Source organism: Oryzias latipes, chromosome 17, assembly GCF_002234675.1.
Source record: "Oryzias latipes chromosome 17, ASM223467v1".
Classification (NCBI taxonomy): Eukaryota; Metazoa; Chordata; class Actinopteri; order Beloniformes; family Adrianichthyidae; genus Oryzias; species Oryzias latipes.
The window spans coordinates 23,797,054-23,814,746 of record NC_019875.2 but is presented as its reverse complement, the minus strand read 5'-3'; the positions used below and the strand labels follow the sequence as shown (position 1 = coordinate 23,814,746).

The 17,693-nt window shown below is 38.2% G+C and overlaps 1 protein-coding gene across 2 annotated transcripts in view; it reads left to right on the top strand.

Annotated features, from left to right (window-relative positions):
• LOC101173092 (ephrin type-B receptor 1-B) overlaps positions 1–17,693 on the top strand; it is a 159,582-nt gene that overhangs the window by 89,997 nt on the left and 51,892 nt on the right. For both annotated transcript variants that reach the window (XM_004079228.4, XM_011486792.3), the window contains exon 4: positions 11,724–11,879. In XM_004079228.4, the coding sequence (XP_004079276.2) occupies positions 11,724–11,879 (156 nt within the window). The remainder of the gene's footprint in view (positions 1–11,723; positions 11,880–17,693) is intronic.

The window sequence follows — 17,693 nt, the reverse complement described above, 5'->3', positions numbered from 1 at the left end:
TTTCTTTCTGTCAATCCAAAAATTCATGATGGCGTGAAGAGAGCCACACACAAACATGTATTCCCCACACAACGCACCTGTCTGCTTGCTTCAAGCACTTGGGCATATCGACTGCATGATAAAGGTCAGCGCCGTGCAGATTTGGACAGGTGGGATGGGGGCTGAAGTTCACCATCATGCCGACTGTTTCTGCGCGTTAGGATGTGTGGATGTGGGGCTGTGTGGATGGATGATAAGGTTTTGAATGGGCCAGGCAGATGTAGACGAGTATACTAAATGTGTTGCATTTCTGGTCACCTTTAAAAACAGCTGCAGAGGGACCGCATATCAGGCAATGGGGTCAGCCTCCACACATTTGCATTGTGGACTGCGTGTGTGGAAAACATCCATTTGGTTTTGCGCTAAAACAACTTACGCTTTCATGCGAATTGTTCATCTAGACAGATTTTTCAGCCAGGCCTGGACCTGATGTCTGGTAATTGTTGTTTTTGTAAGTATGAAAGTGCACTCTCTTTGAACCTTGAATGGTTCTACCTACACTGTGTACACAGATGGCAAAGTTGCCTCCAACAAGCATCACTTCATGTGCAGTGGAAAATGCCTTATCCACCAAAGCAACACACAAACTGGGACTTTACTTTTGTGCTTTGAGGTGGACTACTAAGTGCTTTTTCACTTTGTTTTATACTCAGTTCCACATTTTACTTTGTCTCCTTTTCCAACACATTTCTTTTTTTTCCTTTTTTGACCACTTCCATGCCTCCTCTCTCCACACATCATTTGTGCATTTTCTTTTGATGCACGACATTTTCTTTCATAGCTTTCCATTGCATAAAAGCAGCAGGGGCGTTGACAGCGGATATGCCAGTGCAGCTGGAGGAACGTCTGCCAGTGAACTGTAATCATTTAGATGTTTTTCTTTTTTTCTTTTTGATGCCATCATAAAGAACAGTGCTTTTGATAATTACCACAGCAGCTCAACCCTTTTTTTTTTACAGTTAGGGAAACAATACAGCTGAATATAAACTATTAACAGGATTTAAAAGAAAACATAATCTCACCTTATTCTTCTTTCTTGTTGAGCTAAGGTCCTTTCACCCTCAGCAGAGTCCCAACAGCCTATTTTGTCCTGGGTGAAGGTGACAGCATTGCCATGAAGAAGTGCAAGTCTTGTTGCTTCATTTAAGACTTTTCATAAATTATTTTTGTCACCAAAGTTGTGTTTAGCTTAGTGATTGTGCAGAGATTGTGCAATTTTTTCAGAAACCTTTTGTGTGAACATTATATTATTTATGCCCAGTTAAGAATCAAATTACAGAATGGTAAACAGTACAAGGGCCTCACTGTTTTTGCTGTTCAATCATAGTCTCCTACCGTTACAGTCATAATTACTTGTGCCCTTTGGCATTAATCAGATGGCTTTTAACTTTGAGGTAAAATGTTTTTAAAATTATGGTAAAAAGAAGGTATTTGAACAATGGAAGTTATTTGGACAAAGGCACAATAAATAAAACTAAGGAAACAGGAAATACATTTTCAAAGTTACTTTCTCACAAGTGCTCAGTTTATGCTGAGCTAATTTAAGTTTTTTTATTTCAGTAATTGATGTTTTAGCTGAAGAAAATAAGGTTAACAGGAATCAATCTGAATAATGATAATATAAAGTTGTTTTGTTTTTGTTTTTTGCTCCCCCAATGTATGGGTCAATTCCAGAATGACAATACAATGATTTATTGGATTGTAATAATGTTTCAGGCTCCATGAAATGCAATCCCCAAAGATTTCCCATTCAACACAGGAGCATCATTGAAAAAGTTTGGATGCACAGAGGAAGACTTCCAGTAACACAACACTCATCAGTTCACGATTTCGGTGAAAGATTTCTTTGCAAAAATTAGAAAGTAAACAGAATAACAGTGCCAAAATACAGCAAATGAGGCTGATGAACGATATTGAGTGTCAGCAACTTCCATTTTTCCAAGTATTGGGACTTCATAAACTTTAACACCACTTTTTTTTCTTTTATGTATTCACCACTAAAATGAAGTTATATATAAACGCATCTAAACACGATTTACTCATATTTAGTTAACCACATTTTGGGATGGATATTATTCTCTATTCTGGGACTTTGCTGTATCTTTGGGTAATGTAAGGTGTTTTAAGAGCTCATTTAAAATAAATACATAAATAAATGAGTCATCACAATAAGGATGATAGAATAATAAAGATATTTTACAGTTCAATTTAGGTTACTTATAAAACACCAAATAAAATCTCAAAGAATGCCAGAAAAACAATGAAAATGCTAAACTCCAAATGCCTCTGAATAATTCAAGATTAGTTTAAGTCAGTGCAGAATTTTTTTTTTTACTAAACCTTTTTAATACTGTGACATTTGTTTGTTCTCGTTTTGTTTTTATTCTGTTTTTTTTTTATGTTTATAATTCTTTGATCATGGGAGCCGGTTTAGCTCGTGCTGGTTTGCGGCGCCTTCCGTCCGTGAAACCAGGGTTCAAATCCGGGCTGCTCCCTGTTCCCTTCTCTACTTCTCTGCCGGTCCCAAGCCCGGTTGCTTTGAGAAGGTTGCGTCAGGAAGGGCATCCGGCGTAAAACATTGCCAAGTTTACCATGCGACTTGTTCGCTGTGGCGACCCCTGATGGGAAAAGCCGAAAGAGGAAGAAGATAATTCTTTGATCATACTTTTTTTTTTTTATAATATTCTTTATAGTAAAAATTATAAAATAAAAATGTCATTTCAGAAAACCAAACCTGAATTCAGTATTTTGTAAAACAATGTCAAAACTGGGGCAAAAATAATGCTGTGTTTTTTTGCTGTACAGTGTTTTTTTTTTTTATTTACACACAAATTAGCTTAGTTTCTGGTACAAATTAGATTTTTAATTACTGGACAGCAAAAAAATACTAACAGTAGGAGCCAGGTAGGTTTGTGCTTACCCGAGTGTGTTTTTCATTACTGTTAGGACGGGACCAAGATACTTTGAATTAGGGGTTAGTTATTTGTTATCACAAATGCGTCATTAGCTCTTGTCCTCACGAAGGAAACTATAATTTAACAGGCACTGTTGGTAGGCACTTTAAAATAAAGCAACAAACAAAAGAAAACTCACGAGTGTGCATCTTTGTCTAACTGCTGTAGATTAATTGATCCAGCCTTGAACTTAATGAGGCACATTTATTTAGAGAGACACAAGTACTAAGATGAAGGAAGCTGTTCTCTAACTTTGAGAGGCAAGAAAAAAAGCCAACTGTCTGTAGGAATTCATTCTTCACTCAGAATTGCTGGGTTTCAATCAGGACCCTTAGATGTTTATAGATGATCAAACATTAGATGAAACATTAGATGAAAACAGATTTTGATATTCTCATTTATCAATAGATCATTTCAGTAGGTCTCAGTTTAACTGTGAAGTTGATTAAATCAAGAATACATGTTCAGTATGAACAAACGCTGACGATGAAATCTTTCTTTCTGATAAAGCACCCTGACTGATTCTGCATCTTATCAAGTTAAACTTCAGTCTTTTTTAGTGGTCTCTGCTGTTCCGACTGTGGGCAATGAGCTTGAGCAGACCGATTATTGATTGCAATCCAAAGACAGGCTACTGGCTCCAAAGAGCCAGTAGAATTTCAAGGGCCAGTACCTAACCAGCCTGGAATATGTTGTCATTATTTTATTTTCCTACAATGACAAATAAATCCTCTACCTCTTTATGTGAAGTGTATCTGAGCAAACATACAGTGATCCTTTTTCTGGGAAATTTAAACCAACCAAGCCAATGTGCAAAGCACTGAGAGACATCGGCCACCTGCCAAAGCTTGGATATGATGAGTCTCTGTGGAGCTCAAAGATTGTTTAGCTCTATGGATCTGTATGATGCTTATAATATGCAGACACATGCACATGCATGTATACTCGTGCAGACACACAACTCATGCAGGCACTCTCGGTAAGCCAGATTTCCCAGTCGGCTGGTCTGTTATTGGCCGGTTGTTCAAAGGAATAGTGTGGGCCAAAAAAAAATGCTGGCTGTGAGGTTTCCATGGTAACAGCCTGCCCAGGGGCGTGGGCTGTCTGCTAAATTGTTTGCTGGTTTGTTAAGGCTTGCACACTTAATTTGAAGAGAATGCGCTTTCTTTCAGATTAACAAAAAATGTGTGTCAACCTCAGCAGTCCAATTGTTAGAAATTATAATTTGTTGAACCAATATTTTTTTGAAAAATTACACACAGGCCTTTAGTGCTTAATCTTGCTTAGGCAATTTCTTTTAGTTTCACTCTGTTCTCTGTTGAAATCAGTCACACATCTTTATATTAAGCAGTTCAGCAATGTGCCATTATCCTTTATAGAAATATTTGAATCACAAAGTCTTTAACCAGAGTTACCTGCAAATTAAAGTCAACGTCTTGTTGTTTTTTTGCCTCGTTTAACATAGTTGAGCAACATGACTATACATCCGGCTGCATGGTGGTGTGATAGTTCACACGGTTCACCTCACATTAAGAGGTTGGTTTGGATATCAGCTGGGTCCTTCATTGTGTGGTGTTTGGATGATTCTAAAGTTTGTGTTGCCCTGTGGTATGGACGCCAAACTGTCCAGGATTTATCATGCCTTTTCCAGGTAAATGTGATGGGATAGGCTTTAGCTACCCCCCTGGATCTGCACAAGACTTGGTGGGAATAGGGGAAGGACAGATGGACAGTCACCTACCATTTATTTTAGTTATAATTTTATTCACCTCTGTATTGCCTTCTTTGTTTGGTGGACAAACGCATCATCATTCTAAAAGCAAACGGTGGAGATGATCACGTTGCTTGAAAAGCATTAGCGTCACTCCGAAGTTCATTGCAGTTATCACGGACAGTCGCAAGCAAAACTAGCCTACATTATTTTGGATGGATGGATGGATGGATGGATGGATGGATGGATGGATAGATGGATAGATGGATAGATAGATAGATAGATAGATAGATAGATAGATAGATAGATAGATAGATAGATAGATAGATAGATAGATAGATAGATAGATAGATAGATAGATAGATAGATAGATAGATGGATAGATAGATGGATAGATGGATGGATGGATGGATGGATGGATGGATGGATGGATGGATGGATGGATGGATGGGTGATTGATGTGATGGCTGTGAAGTATACGCCGGGCTTAACGCTGCAAACCCAATATGAAAAGAAGCTTTATTTAACATCAGAATCAGGTGATTCAGGTTGATCGCGTTAACAGTCATAGAGTATGTGCTATTTGGGTGTCGCAGATGACTCTGATGTTAAAGGGTTTAGGAAATTAACTACTATTCCCTGAAGTTTTTCCATCATAAGGCAATGGTGCATTGGCTTGTCGGAAGACTAGAAATGCATTGATGTGAACTGGACAAAAGTATCTGAGAGTTCTAAGGATATAAAACATGTGGTGAAGAGATCTTGTGTGCATGTGGGTGGTTGTGGGTGTAGTTGCATGTTTTACCTCGGGAGAGAGGCTCTGACAGTGCTTGAGTGGACAGATGATTAATGACTGGGGGGAGTGTTATGTGGGCGGAACTCTTGAGCGCCGCTGTTCTTCACAAAAGATGTGAGGCACTGCACTCTCTTGACCATCCCTTTATTCCTGAGAAAATCACTCTGGCTTTCTTATACCACTCCTACATTTGCTCTTTTGAGATTAGAGACGGTGGTGACAGGGAAGGGTGAAACTTACACTGACCAGACCTGCTAAGTGATGTCACTGTGATCCATGGGAACCTGCTGTAAAAAAAAAAATCCCCTCCGTCAGTGGTGTTTGACTGAGAAATTAGGTCTGGGTCTTTTGTTTTAAATCAGGTTATCCACATTAAACAATAAAACTCCTGAAAACTACTTCTTTAGACTCCCACTTTATTTTGAACATTCAGACAGCTTTTTCTCCACACTGGTCTCTGTTTTTCCATTTGTAGAGAGATGACAAAAACATTTTCGAAAGAACTATACAGATCTTTATGTAAAGTGCTAGAGGAAAGTAAATACAGAGGAAAGAAAACCCAACACACAGCAGATCTGATTGCTTTTTGTTTTAAACTGTGGCAGACTCACTCCTTCAGGTAAAAGAATAAGTGCATCTTTCAGCATGTTTTGATTTTTTTGTATTAAATGGTTCATTTAAATTTGCTTGTGTGAGGTGGTTCTTGACTTCTACAAGGTCTCCTGTGGTTTCAGGCAGACGCTGCTGTCTAACTGAGTGACTTACCAACATAATAGTAAAATAAGGGTCAAATGGGGTCTTGACCTGATCATAAGCATGTCTGTGTGCGTGTTTGTGAGTGAGTGGGTGTGAGCTTGTCTCCAAAGCCTCTAAAGACTATGATCCGGCCCATGTGATGGATGAGAGCTGGGGTTAAGGGTGTGTTTTGGAGCCAAGAGTTATACTTACGGGTCACTGACAAAAACTCTTTCTTTGGGGTCACGCACTCTGTCTATCTTAAACCTCAAACAGGTGAAAAACAGTGTGTCACAGACGAAAATATCTATGCATTTTATTCTTCACAGTGAATTTATTTGTCAAAAAGCTGCTTTGTTAAAAAATAAAAATAAAAAAACTCACATGAACTGTTTTTTTTTAAGTTTGGTTCTAACAATTAATATTGGATGTCAGGATATCATCAATAATTTCATAAATATGCTCACTCTTTCAAACTTAGTGCCTTTACACACTGATTACTGCACATCTTTTACTGCTTTTCCCACATTTTGGTGCCAAGCCATTTCCACTGGTTTCAAATCTCATCCATACTTCAGAGGATGTTCCAATAGAAAAGTCAGGAGAGGACTTAATGCCCTCGACTTTGGATTGGCTTTGAGTTCGAAAGCCATTTCTAAAATCCTTTTGATTGTAATCCTTTGCATTGGCTTCCTAAAATACCTTGCTTCTACATTTTTATTTTTCCTATAGTGGTGCCTTCTTATGATGTGTTCTTACTGCGTTAAATTAAAGCATTTGCTTAACAGTGTCCACCCATGTGTGATGTATGTACAGTCTGCACTGCATTATATGCTCAGTGAGCAAATCACTTAATCTAATGCCTCAAGACTAACTACTTGGTCTGCAAGTTGTTTCTTTTTCAAAGTTGTTCTCATACCCAGATTTATACTTAACTCTTGTGACTAAATTCTTTAGCTCTTGTCAGGCACGTTCAGTTTCAAGGATGTCCCACATTTACTCCTTTTCCAATAGTCCAACAAACAAATTTGATCCCTGGAGAACGTTGAATTCCTCCATAGTATTTTCGGACTGAGAAAACAACATTGCAAGGATTATCCCGTCATTTCTGTGGGAGATGTATGCTGTGACAAGAGATCATCAAAAAAAGTGAGGAGGAATCTGGAGATTGTCCGACTGACATCAGGAGAGAAAGACAGAAGATGGCCCATCCTAAAATAGATTCAGAGCTGTCAATCAAGGCAAAGAAACAAGGGGAAAAAGGTGGGAGAACAGAGGGAGAGCACTTCATTAGCTGTGGGACAGACAAAAAAAAAGACATGAGGGCAGAGAAGAAGTGAAAGGAGAGGAAGAGAGAGGGGTGTGAAACAAATCCTGCTGGGACCACTTGAAAGGAATGCATGTTTTGTTTCTGCATGCAGCCAGTTCAGCTATGGGTTATTCTCCCACTGGTGAGACTAATTGCTTGTTGATGTAATGTTCAGTCCCCTCCCGTCCATGTAAACTAGGACATTTGATGAGTGATTGGTGCTTCTTACTGCCTAAAGGCAGTTTCCCATAACCTAAATGTTAAGGAGAGAAAACTTTAGGTTCAGATTTATGGAAACAAGCAAACTAGTCAGTCTAGCACTATTTAGTGTATGACTTGTTAGAGGTGTGACGTGACTTATACCTTCTGAAACTTTGCCCTTTTTTCCTTCTTTTTTCACTCGGAAGCAGATCATTAAGCAGTTAATTAATGAGTTGAATGTTTGGATTTATGCACATGTTATGTTTCAATTAGAGAAGGGGCCTCTGCTTCAAGGTTAGAGCTGTAATCTATAGAGACATTAATCTTCTCCTGTGTGTTCCATGTTTGCACATACGTGTGCGTATCTCAGAGTGCCTATTTGCTTTGGCTGGCTGTCACTTATCTCCCTTCCTGTGATGCTGATTGCTGTATCCTCATTTCCAACAAGCATTAAATCATCTTGGATTTTGTGAAACACATTGTAGTGGCAGAAGATGTGTTTATTTCGTTTTGTGTAATGAGGTCAACAGTGGCTCCACATGTTGCTGTGTAAATCACTAAATGCTGTCTTTGCTTCAGTGTTTTTTTTAGATGCTTAGTGCTTTGGGATTGTTTTTAATTTTAGCTTTCATATGTGCAAGTATTTGCATTCTCTAGCTCACTCACAGTTTGCTTCAAACCCACATTTGCAGTTCTGCTGTCTTAGACAGCTGAATCAGCAGAGCCTCCTCTGCTTTTCTCTTCCTTCTGCTCATTTAAGGGTGTCCAGGGAAGCTGAAGTCTGTCTGTAAACACACAACCCGGAGGCAGAACTTAATGCACGTATTCTGCTCACACTTGCTGAAAAACTTACAGTGTGGCATTCTGATTTCATTAGAGCCAGTTCAATATGTTTGATCCTATCTAGCTCGCTTGTGGGAAGTAGCTGTCTGCATGCACAAACATCAGAGGCCAGAAAACTACTCTCTGATGTTTGTATTTCATTCAGCAAATAAGACAAAACATAGTTTTGTACTCCCCTGTGCTGTATTTTCGACCAGTGTTTTCTTGTCCTAACGTGAAATATTGGTAAACTGAATTTGTTGTATAGCAGTTCTGCAGCTGATTCATTCTTCCGTAGATTCAATAGCATTTTATTTCAAAATAAATAAAGGTATTAGTGGTCAGGGGTTTTGAGTAGTTTAACACAATCAAAGTAAACTTAAAAGGTTTTTCAAATGAATATTACAGTTTTATTAGAAGACATTCAAGGACATTTATATCATTTCTCAGTATTGAATCATCGTTTTCAAGACTTCTTCGCAGCATCTGGAATGAAGCTGTGCATTATTTTAGAGTCGACTACTTCAATAATGTATGCATTTCTATCTAAGCATTGTGAGAATTGTTTTGTTAACCAGATGTAAAGCTAGTCAGTTATTCTCTGCCGTGGGTTATTCACAGCTAATTCACATGACGAATGTTTAGTTTTATTTTACTTAACCTATATTTTTTCTAGTCATTTCCTGCATGTTTTTTTTTTTTTTAATCAGCAGCCTCTCAGAAAAGCAACTGAATAAATTCTTTAATTGAAACATTCATATCTGAAACTAAAGCTAATAGTTTTCAAGCAAAAAGAGTAAATTAGATAATCTATAATTTCTACAGTAAAAAACAACAACTTATGTTCTCCTGACATTTTATAAATTAAAGTCCAAACAGGGCTGCACGGTGGCGCAGTGTTTAGGGTTCTTGCCTCACAGCAAGAAGGCCCCCGGTTCATGTCCCTGCTGGGGACTTGTGTGGAGTTTTGCATGTTCGTGCATGTATGTGTGGGTTCTCTCCGGGATCTCCGGCTTGGTGAGGCAGTTGGTCCTGGAAGTATGGAAGAGTTTAGGCAAGGTGCAGAACTTGGAGATAGATAGAGGATGCCTGAAGAATGGACAAGGGTTCTGGTGTCCATGTTTAGAAAGGAGGAAGATGTGTAGAGTTGTGGAAACTAAAGAGGAGTAAGATTGATAAGTCACACAATGAAGTCATGGGAAAGAGTAGAAGAAGCTAAGCTGAGGTCAGAAGTGAACATTTGTGAGCAACAGTATGGTTTCATTTCAAAGCAGAGAAGCACAGATGCAATATTTGTTTTGAGTAAACTTATGTGCAAGTATAGATAGAATCAGAAGGAGGTGTATTGAAGCTTTGTAGATCTAGAAAGTCTGTGACAAGAAATGACTGGTTTATGTGAGGAAATCTGGAATGGCAGAAAAGCACATTGGAGTTGTTCAGAACATGTATGAGAGCTGTAAGATAGTGGTGACATGCTGTAGGTGCAACAAAAGGTTTTAGGTGGATGTGGAACTTTACCAAAGATCAGCTTTGAGCTGTGGTTTTTACTGTTCTGATGACAGATGAGGTTAGACAGTAATCTCTGTTGACCATGATGTTTGCAGATGACATTGTGATCTACAGTAAGAGCAGGGAACAGGTGGAGGGAAATCCAGAAAGGTGGAGGTTTCCTCTAAGGAGAGGAATGCAGATCAGACAGAGTAACTGTGTATATGAGAGGGACTCAAGTAGAACAGTGGAGAACTTTAAGATGACCAGTCCAGAGCAACAGGTTGGAATGGGTGGAGAAAGGTTTCAGGTGTAACATGCACAAGAGTGTCAAAAGTGTCAGAAATGCAGCTAAGCAGATTGAAATGTTTTGGGCATAGTGAGAAGAAGGAACAGTGAATATACTGCCTAAGAATTGAAATCATAGAGAATTTTTGTGGTAAAATTATGTCAGAACACATAGGCATTTTTTTACATCTCCAATGAAGCCCTTACAATCAATCAGTCTCGCCCCAACACATTCAGGGCCTTTTCCCCTTCAGAGTCCAGCAGTGCAAAAGCTTCCTTCTCCATTATGAGCTTGCCAAAATGCCAAACATTTATCATAGTTATTATAGTCATTAAATCATTCCACACAGCTCAGAATCTCAACAGCTTTGCTTTCTTTTGAGGCATGTGGATACAGTAAATGGATTTGGTTATTGCCTTCACATCGTAACAGCCACTATAATCCTTTTCCCCGACAATGGCCTGTAGAATTTTGTATTTTAAAACACAACAATAACCCACAAACCAGGGCCAATGGGTCAGTCAGAACATTTACTTCTATTATTGTTGTAGAAATATTCTCACTCCATGTTGGCAGCTTTTATCAGGCTGCAGAATGAAATTGGAGTTGGGTCAAATTCAAAAGGTAGAGCATATTATGCAGTAATCTCAGGATCAGTAGTTTCTGCTTTGATTTGTCTTGTGTTCATGTTGATATGTCCTTGAGAGAAAGAGTTTAACTGTCCATGGTTGAAATATTTACACAGTAAACAGTGGCTGTTTATGGGTCTCTATTGGACTGTGAAGCCTTTTGAGAGAGTGGAAAAGAAGCTCTTTAACCTGGAAGAATTCTGCCAGCTTGTTCAATCTTTGCAAACTTGTTATATTATCTGATCAATAACAAGAAAAAAGGTCAGGGTCCTTATGAGTTAGTCAAAGCTGTTCCACTTTTCATGACTAAGGGATAGACTTGACACACACTTTTTAGACAACAATATATTTAATGTAAATAAATGTTTAAATGTATGAATTATTATAATTATTAAATTCTAAATATATCTGAAGTCTCAAATCGTGGCTTCTAACTATGTCGAAAGTTATAATTAAAAAAATGATAAATCTTTACTTCAGTTTTATTAATTTAAATTTTAATTTGCATACTTTTGTTCTATGAGAACAACCTTGCCAACAAATTATTTTTATGTTAATTTGATCTTAAATTTATTCACAAACAAGCCCAATTTAGTTTCATATTTTCTTTGATACCTTTTATTCCACCTTTAAACTTCTGATTGATTTATTTATGTCAAATGTTTTCTGCATGAGAAATTCAGTTTTTTGGATTTTCTTAATAGATGTGTGCCATCTTTTTTTTCTCTCTCTCTTTTTGCCTTGTAACAGCATGCCCACCAGGTACCTTTAAATCAACCCAAGGTCCAAGTCTTTGTCTGCAGTGCCCTCTAAACAGCCGCTCCACAGCTGAAGCTGCCACCGTTTGTGTTTGTCGGAATGGGTACTACCGCGGGGATGCTGATCAACCAGATGAACCCTGCACTAGTAAGTTTGCCATCCATAGCGGTGCATGCACACCCGTGGAGACATGAAGAGACAGTGACATTCTTAAAGGAAAAGACATACAAGCCCTGCTAGTATACAGGACCATTCAGAAGTGGTTTACAATAATATTCTCTTTTATTTAATTTTTTTTTTTGCCATAAAACACTATTTACCCTTTAGAAATGTTGGCATTCGAAGTCCAAGATGCCTTTTTATCCTGGTTAAGACGCTCACATTTTAGGGATTACATCATTGATACATTCAGTGCTGTGCCAGTCAGTGTATTTTCTCCTCCATCAGTTACCTCGTTTTTTCTTTTCTTCATTCTCCCTCCATCTTATACTGTTTCAACTCTGCAATCATCCCCTAAAGTCCTAATTACTCAGGCAGACGCTGTGCAGCTTCCACACTGACCTGCCGTTATCTACTTGTGATCCAGAAAGGCCTCTCACAGCATCCTTATTGCAACTTGATGTTGAAGCCATTTTCTTTGCCATCCTGCTGCTTCTCCAGAAACACAGTTTTGGAGAAAAACCGTATTGTTGAACCCTCAATCTTTTGTCTACCCAGAATTCCTCACAAAGGAACTATGCAAGATTTTTTTTTTTTATTATTTATTTCCAACACATTAGTATAAAGAAACTGTTGATTAGCATGAAGGCTGCATTCTAAGCCACTTTGCTTATCCAGTAGGTCTGTTGTTACACAGGCAGTACCATACAATGTTGATTTACGCACTGAATCCGTTTTGTCGCATTTTCAGTAATATAATCAAAAAACATCTGTTAAACTCACAGAAAGGCCCATCTCTCCAAAATAAATTTCCAACTTTGGAGAAGCATTCCACAAAACAGTCTATTCCTCCTCCCTTTTTTTTTTCTTCTTTCCCTTTTCAATTCTCTAGGTATAGCAGATTTTCTGGCTCTTTGGCATATTTCCTCTACCTGGAGGTCTTAATGGCCTGGAGCATCTTCCACAAAAGTCCCTTGTTGATTATCTTGAACAAATCCCTATGGTCTATACAGTCTACTACTGATGCCAGTTCTCTTCATTATCATGTGCTCATCCTGTTGTTTCTGTCTTCCTTAAAAAAGGGCAAAACTTAGTATTTTTCACTGATATTGATGAATAATTGTAATACTCTTCATGAATCAATCAAATTGAAAAGACAAACAAAAAACTGCTGCTAGAATAATATAAAAATGTAAATAACACTCATACCACTGGTTTTTAACTGCCCTTTTTATCTCCATAACATTAAAGCCATCTTCAGCACTTTAATTCCTGCTGTCACAGTTCTCCTCTTGCAGCATTTCCAAATCTTCTTCTAAAAGTTGAAACATACTGTAGCAGCTACGCTTGAGTTTCTCGGTGCCCTAAAGCTCAGCAGGGGGGCCAGTGAGATTATCCTAGTAGAAATCTCCTTAATGCTGTTGGGCCTGATAAGAGCACTGCCAGAGTAGCTTAAATCAGACCAGTCTGCAGCAGCAGAAGCTGTATCTTAAGTGCTTCCCGCCAGTGTCAGAAGCTCAGGTCTTTGTATGCTCCAGATCAGTCTGATTAGCTTGCTGATGGATTGCACAATCCCTGGCCTTGTCAGCAGGGGTCCTTGTGCCATATTCCTAATCCCAACCCCCACACGAGTCATCCTTCAGAGAACTGCATATTCCAACTTGGAATGCATTTAAAGCTGCTTCTTGCAGCAGCTTTTTGCCTCTCCATTCTCACATTCTTGCGTCTCACTGCTGTCACCTGTCTGCACCATGTGAAGGGAACAACCCATTTTCACCTTGCAGTGTGAAGCATACCACTCTAAGCTATGCAGCGTAACAAGCACTTCAAGAAACATAGCTTCTCTGTTGCCCATGTCCAGCTGTTTTCTTATTTTTTGTTAACACATCTCGGTACCTTTAGTTTTCTAAAGGTTAAAAGTATAGATAAAAGGAGCATCCCATTGCAATAGTCATAAAGTAAGGAATGCTGTTTCAAGATTCTGAGCCATTGAGCTTTTCTTAGAATAAATTAGAAATGATGACTTCAAGCTAGGAGGCAACTGCAGGAACTCAAGCAGTGAAACTGCTGCTCATTGGCCCAGAGAGGAGAGAGGATGACATAAGGAATACTGTAGAAGGGAAAAGGGATGTGCTAAAAAGTCAGTCATCCTAAGGAATAAGATGAACACAAAAGGACAAATATTTACGAGCAAGGTAGCATCTAATTTTGTGAACGGAAAAGTCAGAACTCAAGAGATTAACGTCGTTCATAAAACATCTTTGTAGTTCTCTCACATAAGCAATACATATCTTCTTCAAAAGGCTCTCCTGTCGTCCACTGACTACTTGTATTTATGTCCCCTGTTTGAACTGGTTATGTGTATAAAAGGCACCTGTCCAGACCCTTAAACACTCAGACTGCAACTTCTCCACCATGACCAAAGAGCTGTCAAATGACACCAGAGACAAGATTGTTGACCTAAACAACACTGGGACAAACCGTTGGAGGAGTTATTAGTAAATGGAAGAAATACAACATCACTGATAATCTCCCTCCACCTGGAGCACCATTCAAGATGTCTGGTGGGGGTACAAATGGTCTTGAGGATGGTGAGGAAACAGCCCAGAACTACACGTGAAACTGGTCAATGACGTTAGAGAGCTGGGACCACATTTAAATCCCCTTACGGTCTAAAGGTCCCTCTGTTTAACCCAGCACTTCAAGGCCCATCTAACGTTTTTCCAGAAATCATCTGGATAATCCAGAGGAGGATTGGTTGAATATCATTTGATCAGAGTAAACCAAAAGGAAACACTTTGGTACAAACCCCACTTGCCATGTTTGGAGTGTAAAGAATTTAAGGTTGGATCCTGAGACCATCAAACCCAAATTTTCTTCCAAGGGGACAAGACAACTGACCTGAACGAAGGAAATGAATGGGACCGTTCCCCCAATCAATGATGAAACATGGCCGGACCTTCTAGTCTGGCAGTGCTTCCATCACCAAACAAAGGAGTGATGTTGTAAAAAAGGTTTTGGAATGGGTCAGCCAGTCAATCCAGTGAGAGATTCTGAAGAGGGAGTTGAAAGTTCATGTTGTCCAGCAACAGTCCAACAGCTCTAGAGAAGACCTGCATGGAAGAATGGACCAAAATAGCAGCTACAGTGCAGGAAACTTCTGACCTCTGTAATTGACAACCAGAGTTACATTACAAAGCATTGAGTAAAACTTTTACTATTAACCAATTTTTTTTCTGCATCATTTCACAAATATGTTGTTTTAAATTACACAATGTGATTTCCTGGATTCTTTTTTTTATATATATATTCTGTCTCTCAAAGTTGAAGTGTGATAAAAACTACAGTCCAAACTCATCTTTCAAAGTGGGTCAACTTGCAGAATCATTAACTCCCAAATACTTCTTTGCCCAAATGTTTATATATAGTTGTACTGCCTTTTTGCTCGTTCTGAAATTAAACAGCTGAAAATAATCCAAATTAAAGTAAATGTGTGTTTTTGACTGTCTACATTCCAGTCAACACCACATCAAATATCAATCATCTGGCTCTTTACAAAAAGTTAAATCAGTTGCCTCTCTTTCTAGAGTGATCTTTTGGACTGTCAAATACCGTAACTCTGACAATTTTAAGTCCTCAACTTTTTATGCCAAAACAAAAAGATGTAAATAAGTTTGAAGTAAAAATCATTTTATTTTCACAGGCTTTTTACCTCTCTTATATTGTATATAAAAATTTGGATTCTCTTTATGTGTTTGCAACCATCATAACTTCCCTGTCTTTCTCCCAGCTCGACTGGCTGTGATCAGTATTACACACAGGGATTCAAAACAGAAGAAGCAGCGGTTAAAAATTGTAAAAGGGATGAGCAAACATGTCAGATTTTATTGTGAGTTCTGGGTCAATCCTTTCTTATTATCCGCTGAGTAAAAAGAAAAAAAAAGCTAGGTTGTGATCTTCTGTAGCTGTGGCAGAACGACATAAAGGAGAACTCGAACACTGCCAGATAAACTCCAACACTTATTGAAAAGCAGAGGTTAAGAATGGACAGAAAGGCAGCAGAGCAAACAATGCAGATAAGGTAGAAAGGCAAAGCACAAAATCATTCCCAAAAAAAAGTTCAGAAAAAGCCCCATGTTTGCTTTGAAAAGACCTTTCATTAAAAAAAAACAGGACTGAGGGATGAAGGGATTAGTCAAATGAAATCAAACAGCATGCATACAATCTATTATATAGACTATTTAAAAAAAAAAAAATTCATTATAAGCACAAAAGGCAAAGGAAAGTAATAAAGCCAGAAATAAACATAAATCCTGGATGACTTATGTCTAAAAGTATTTATGTGAAAAGTAGGACTTGAAGCAGGTATGAACCAACATCTCAAAGCAAGACTTTGAGGGAAAGAAAAGTTTAACATTAAAAACAAGTTGCTGTTCACCTTTCGGCACATCCCCTAAGGGTCGCCACAGCAAATCAGCTTTCACTGATCTGCACAATATGTTTGGCAGAGAGAATTAAGCAAGATGCTCTTCCAGTCACAAGTAAAGAAAACATTTAAAAACAAAATCAAACATGAAATGCACAAAATAAAAATTGTAGAAAACTCCAAAGAATGGATCAAAGGAAGTTTTTCACCTTTTAAGTTGAAAAAGGTTTTTACTTGGTCGCTTTCCTTGACCTTTTCATGGACAGAATACTCAAAATCCATTAAAGTAAAAATAAAAAATACATTTTTATTTTAATTTAAATGAACAAAAAGTACTTAGGGGTTATGTCGTGTTTTCCAACAAAGAAGTTTGAGCTGATTTAAATAGAAAAAAAAAAGTTATTTGTATTTTTCTCTGTTTGCTTTTTGGTAAAATGTTTTCAGTTTATGATGAATGATGGAGAAATGCATCCTGACCAGGAGTGAATTACATTCCACAAAAGTCTGCCCTACAACTTTCCTTTCATACAATATATGTTGCAGCATCTTTGCACTGAATGATGTGCCATTTGACCTCTATCTGAAGCAGGATGTGTCATTTTAGACAGATCATAATAATCACACTATGTATGTTTAGTCCTTCCTGTCAGTGACCTCTCTGCTGCTGAGGCACTGAGACAAGGTTCCAGCTGTAACCGCAAAGATCCCACACCCTCGAGCTCTCTGCTGCTTTGTCAAAGCTCGCCAAGTCCACTTCACATCGCTTTACAGCAACAATGATTGATTGTATGCGCTCCATGAAGTAACTCTCTGACCTAATACCAGAGAAATGTGAAATGGAATTGATGCATTATAAAAGGCTTAAAAATCTATAGACAATTATTATGATATATCTTCTACTTAGTGAAAAAAAAAATGAGAGGAAAAAGAGAAGAATGGTGTGTTAGAACAGATAGAAAATTCCTCAAAGGAATTGTCCGGATTAGTTTTCAGGTAGTTGGGGATCTGGAAATGGGTTACTTTAACTTTACTTTTAATGATAAAGGTCAGGCTTAGCTGGGTATAAATTCACACCAGAGCCTCTCTTTGAGATCATTCAACCTGAGCACCAGTGAAAAAGGAAAGTATAATCTTTTGAACAGGCAATGAAGAATTTTGCCAGAGTAATAGCAGCTGACGATATTTGTCTGTGCCTTCATATTAGGATAAAACTCTAGGAAAATAAAAGCTGAATTTAAAAAGGCTATTGTTTGTGACTTTTCTCCTTTAATCGTGAGTCATAAAGGAATCATTTAATATATAACTCTCCAGTGAATAAAAACTCTCCAGGAAAACATGGATGCTGCTCAAAGAGCAAACAATGATGAGTCACTCTC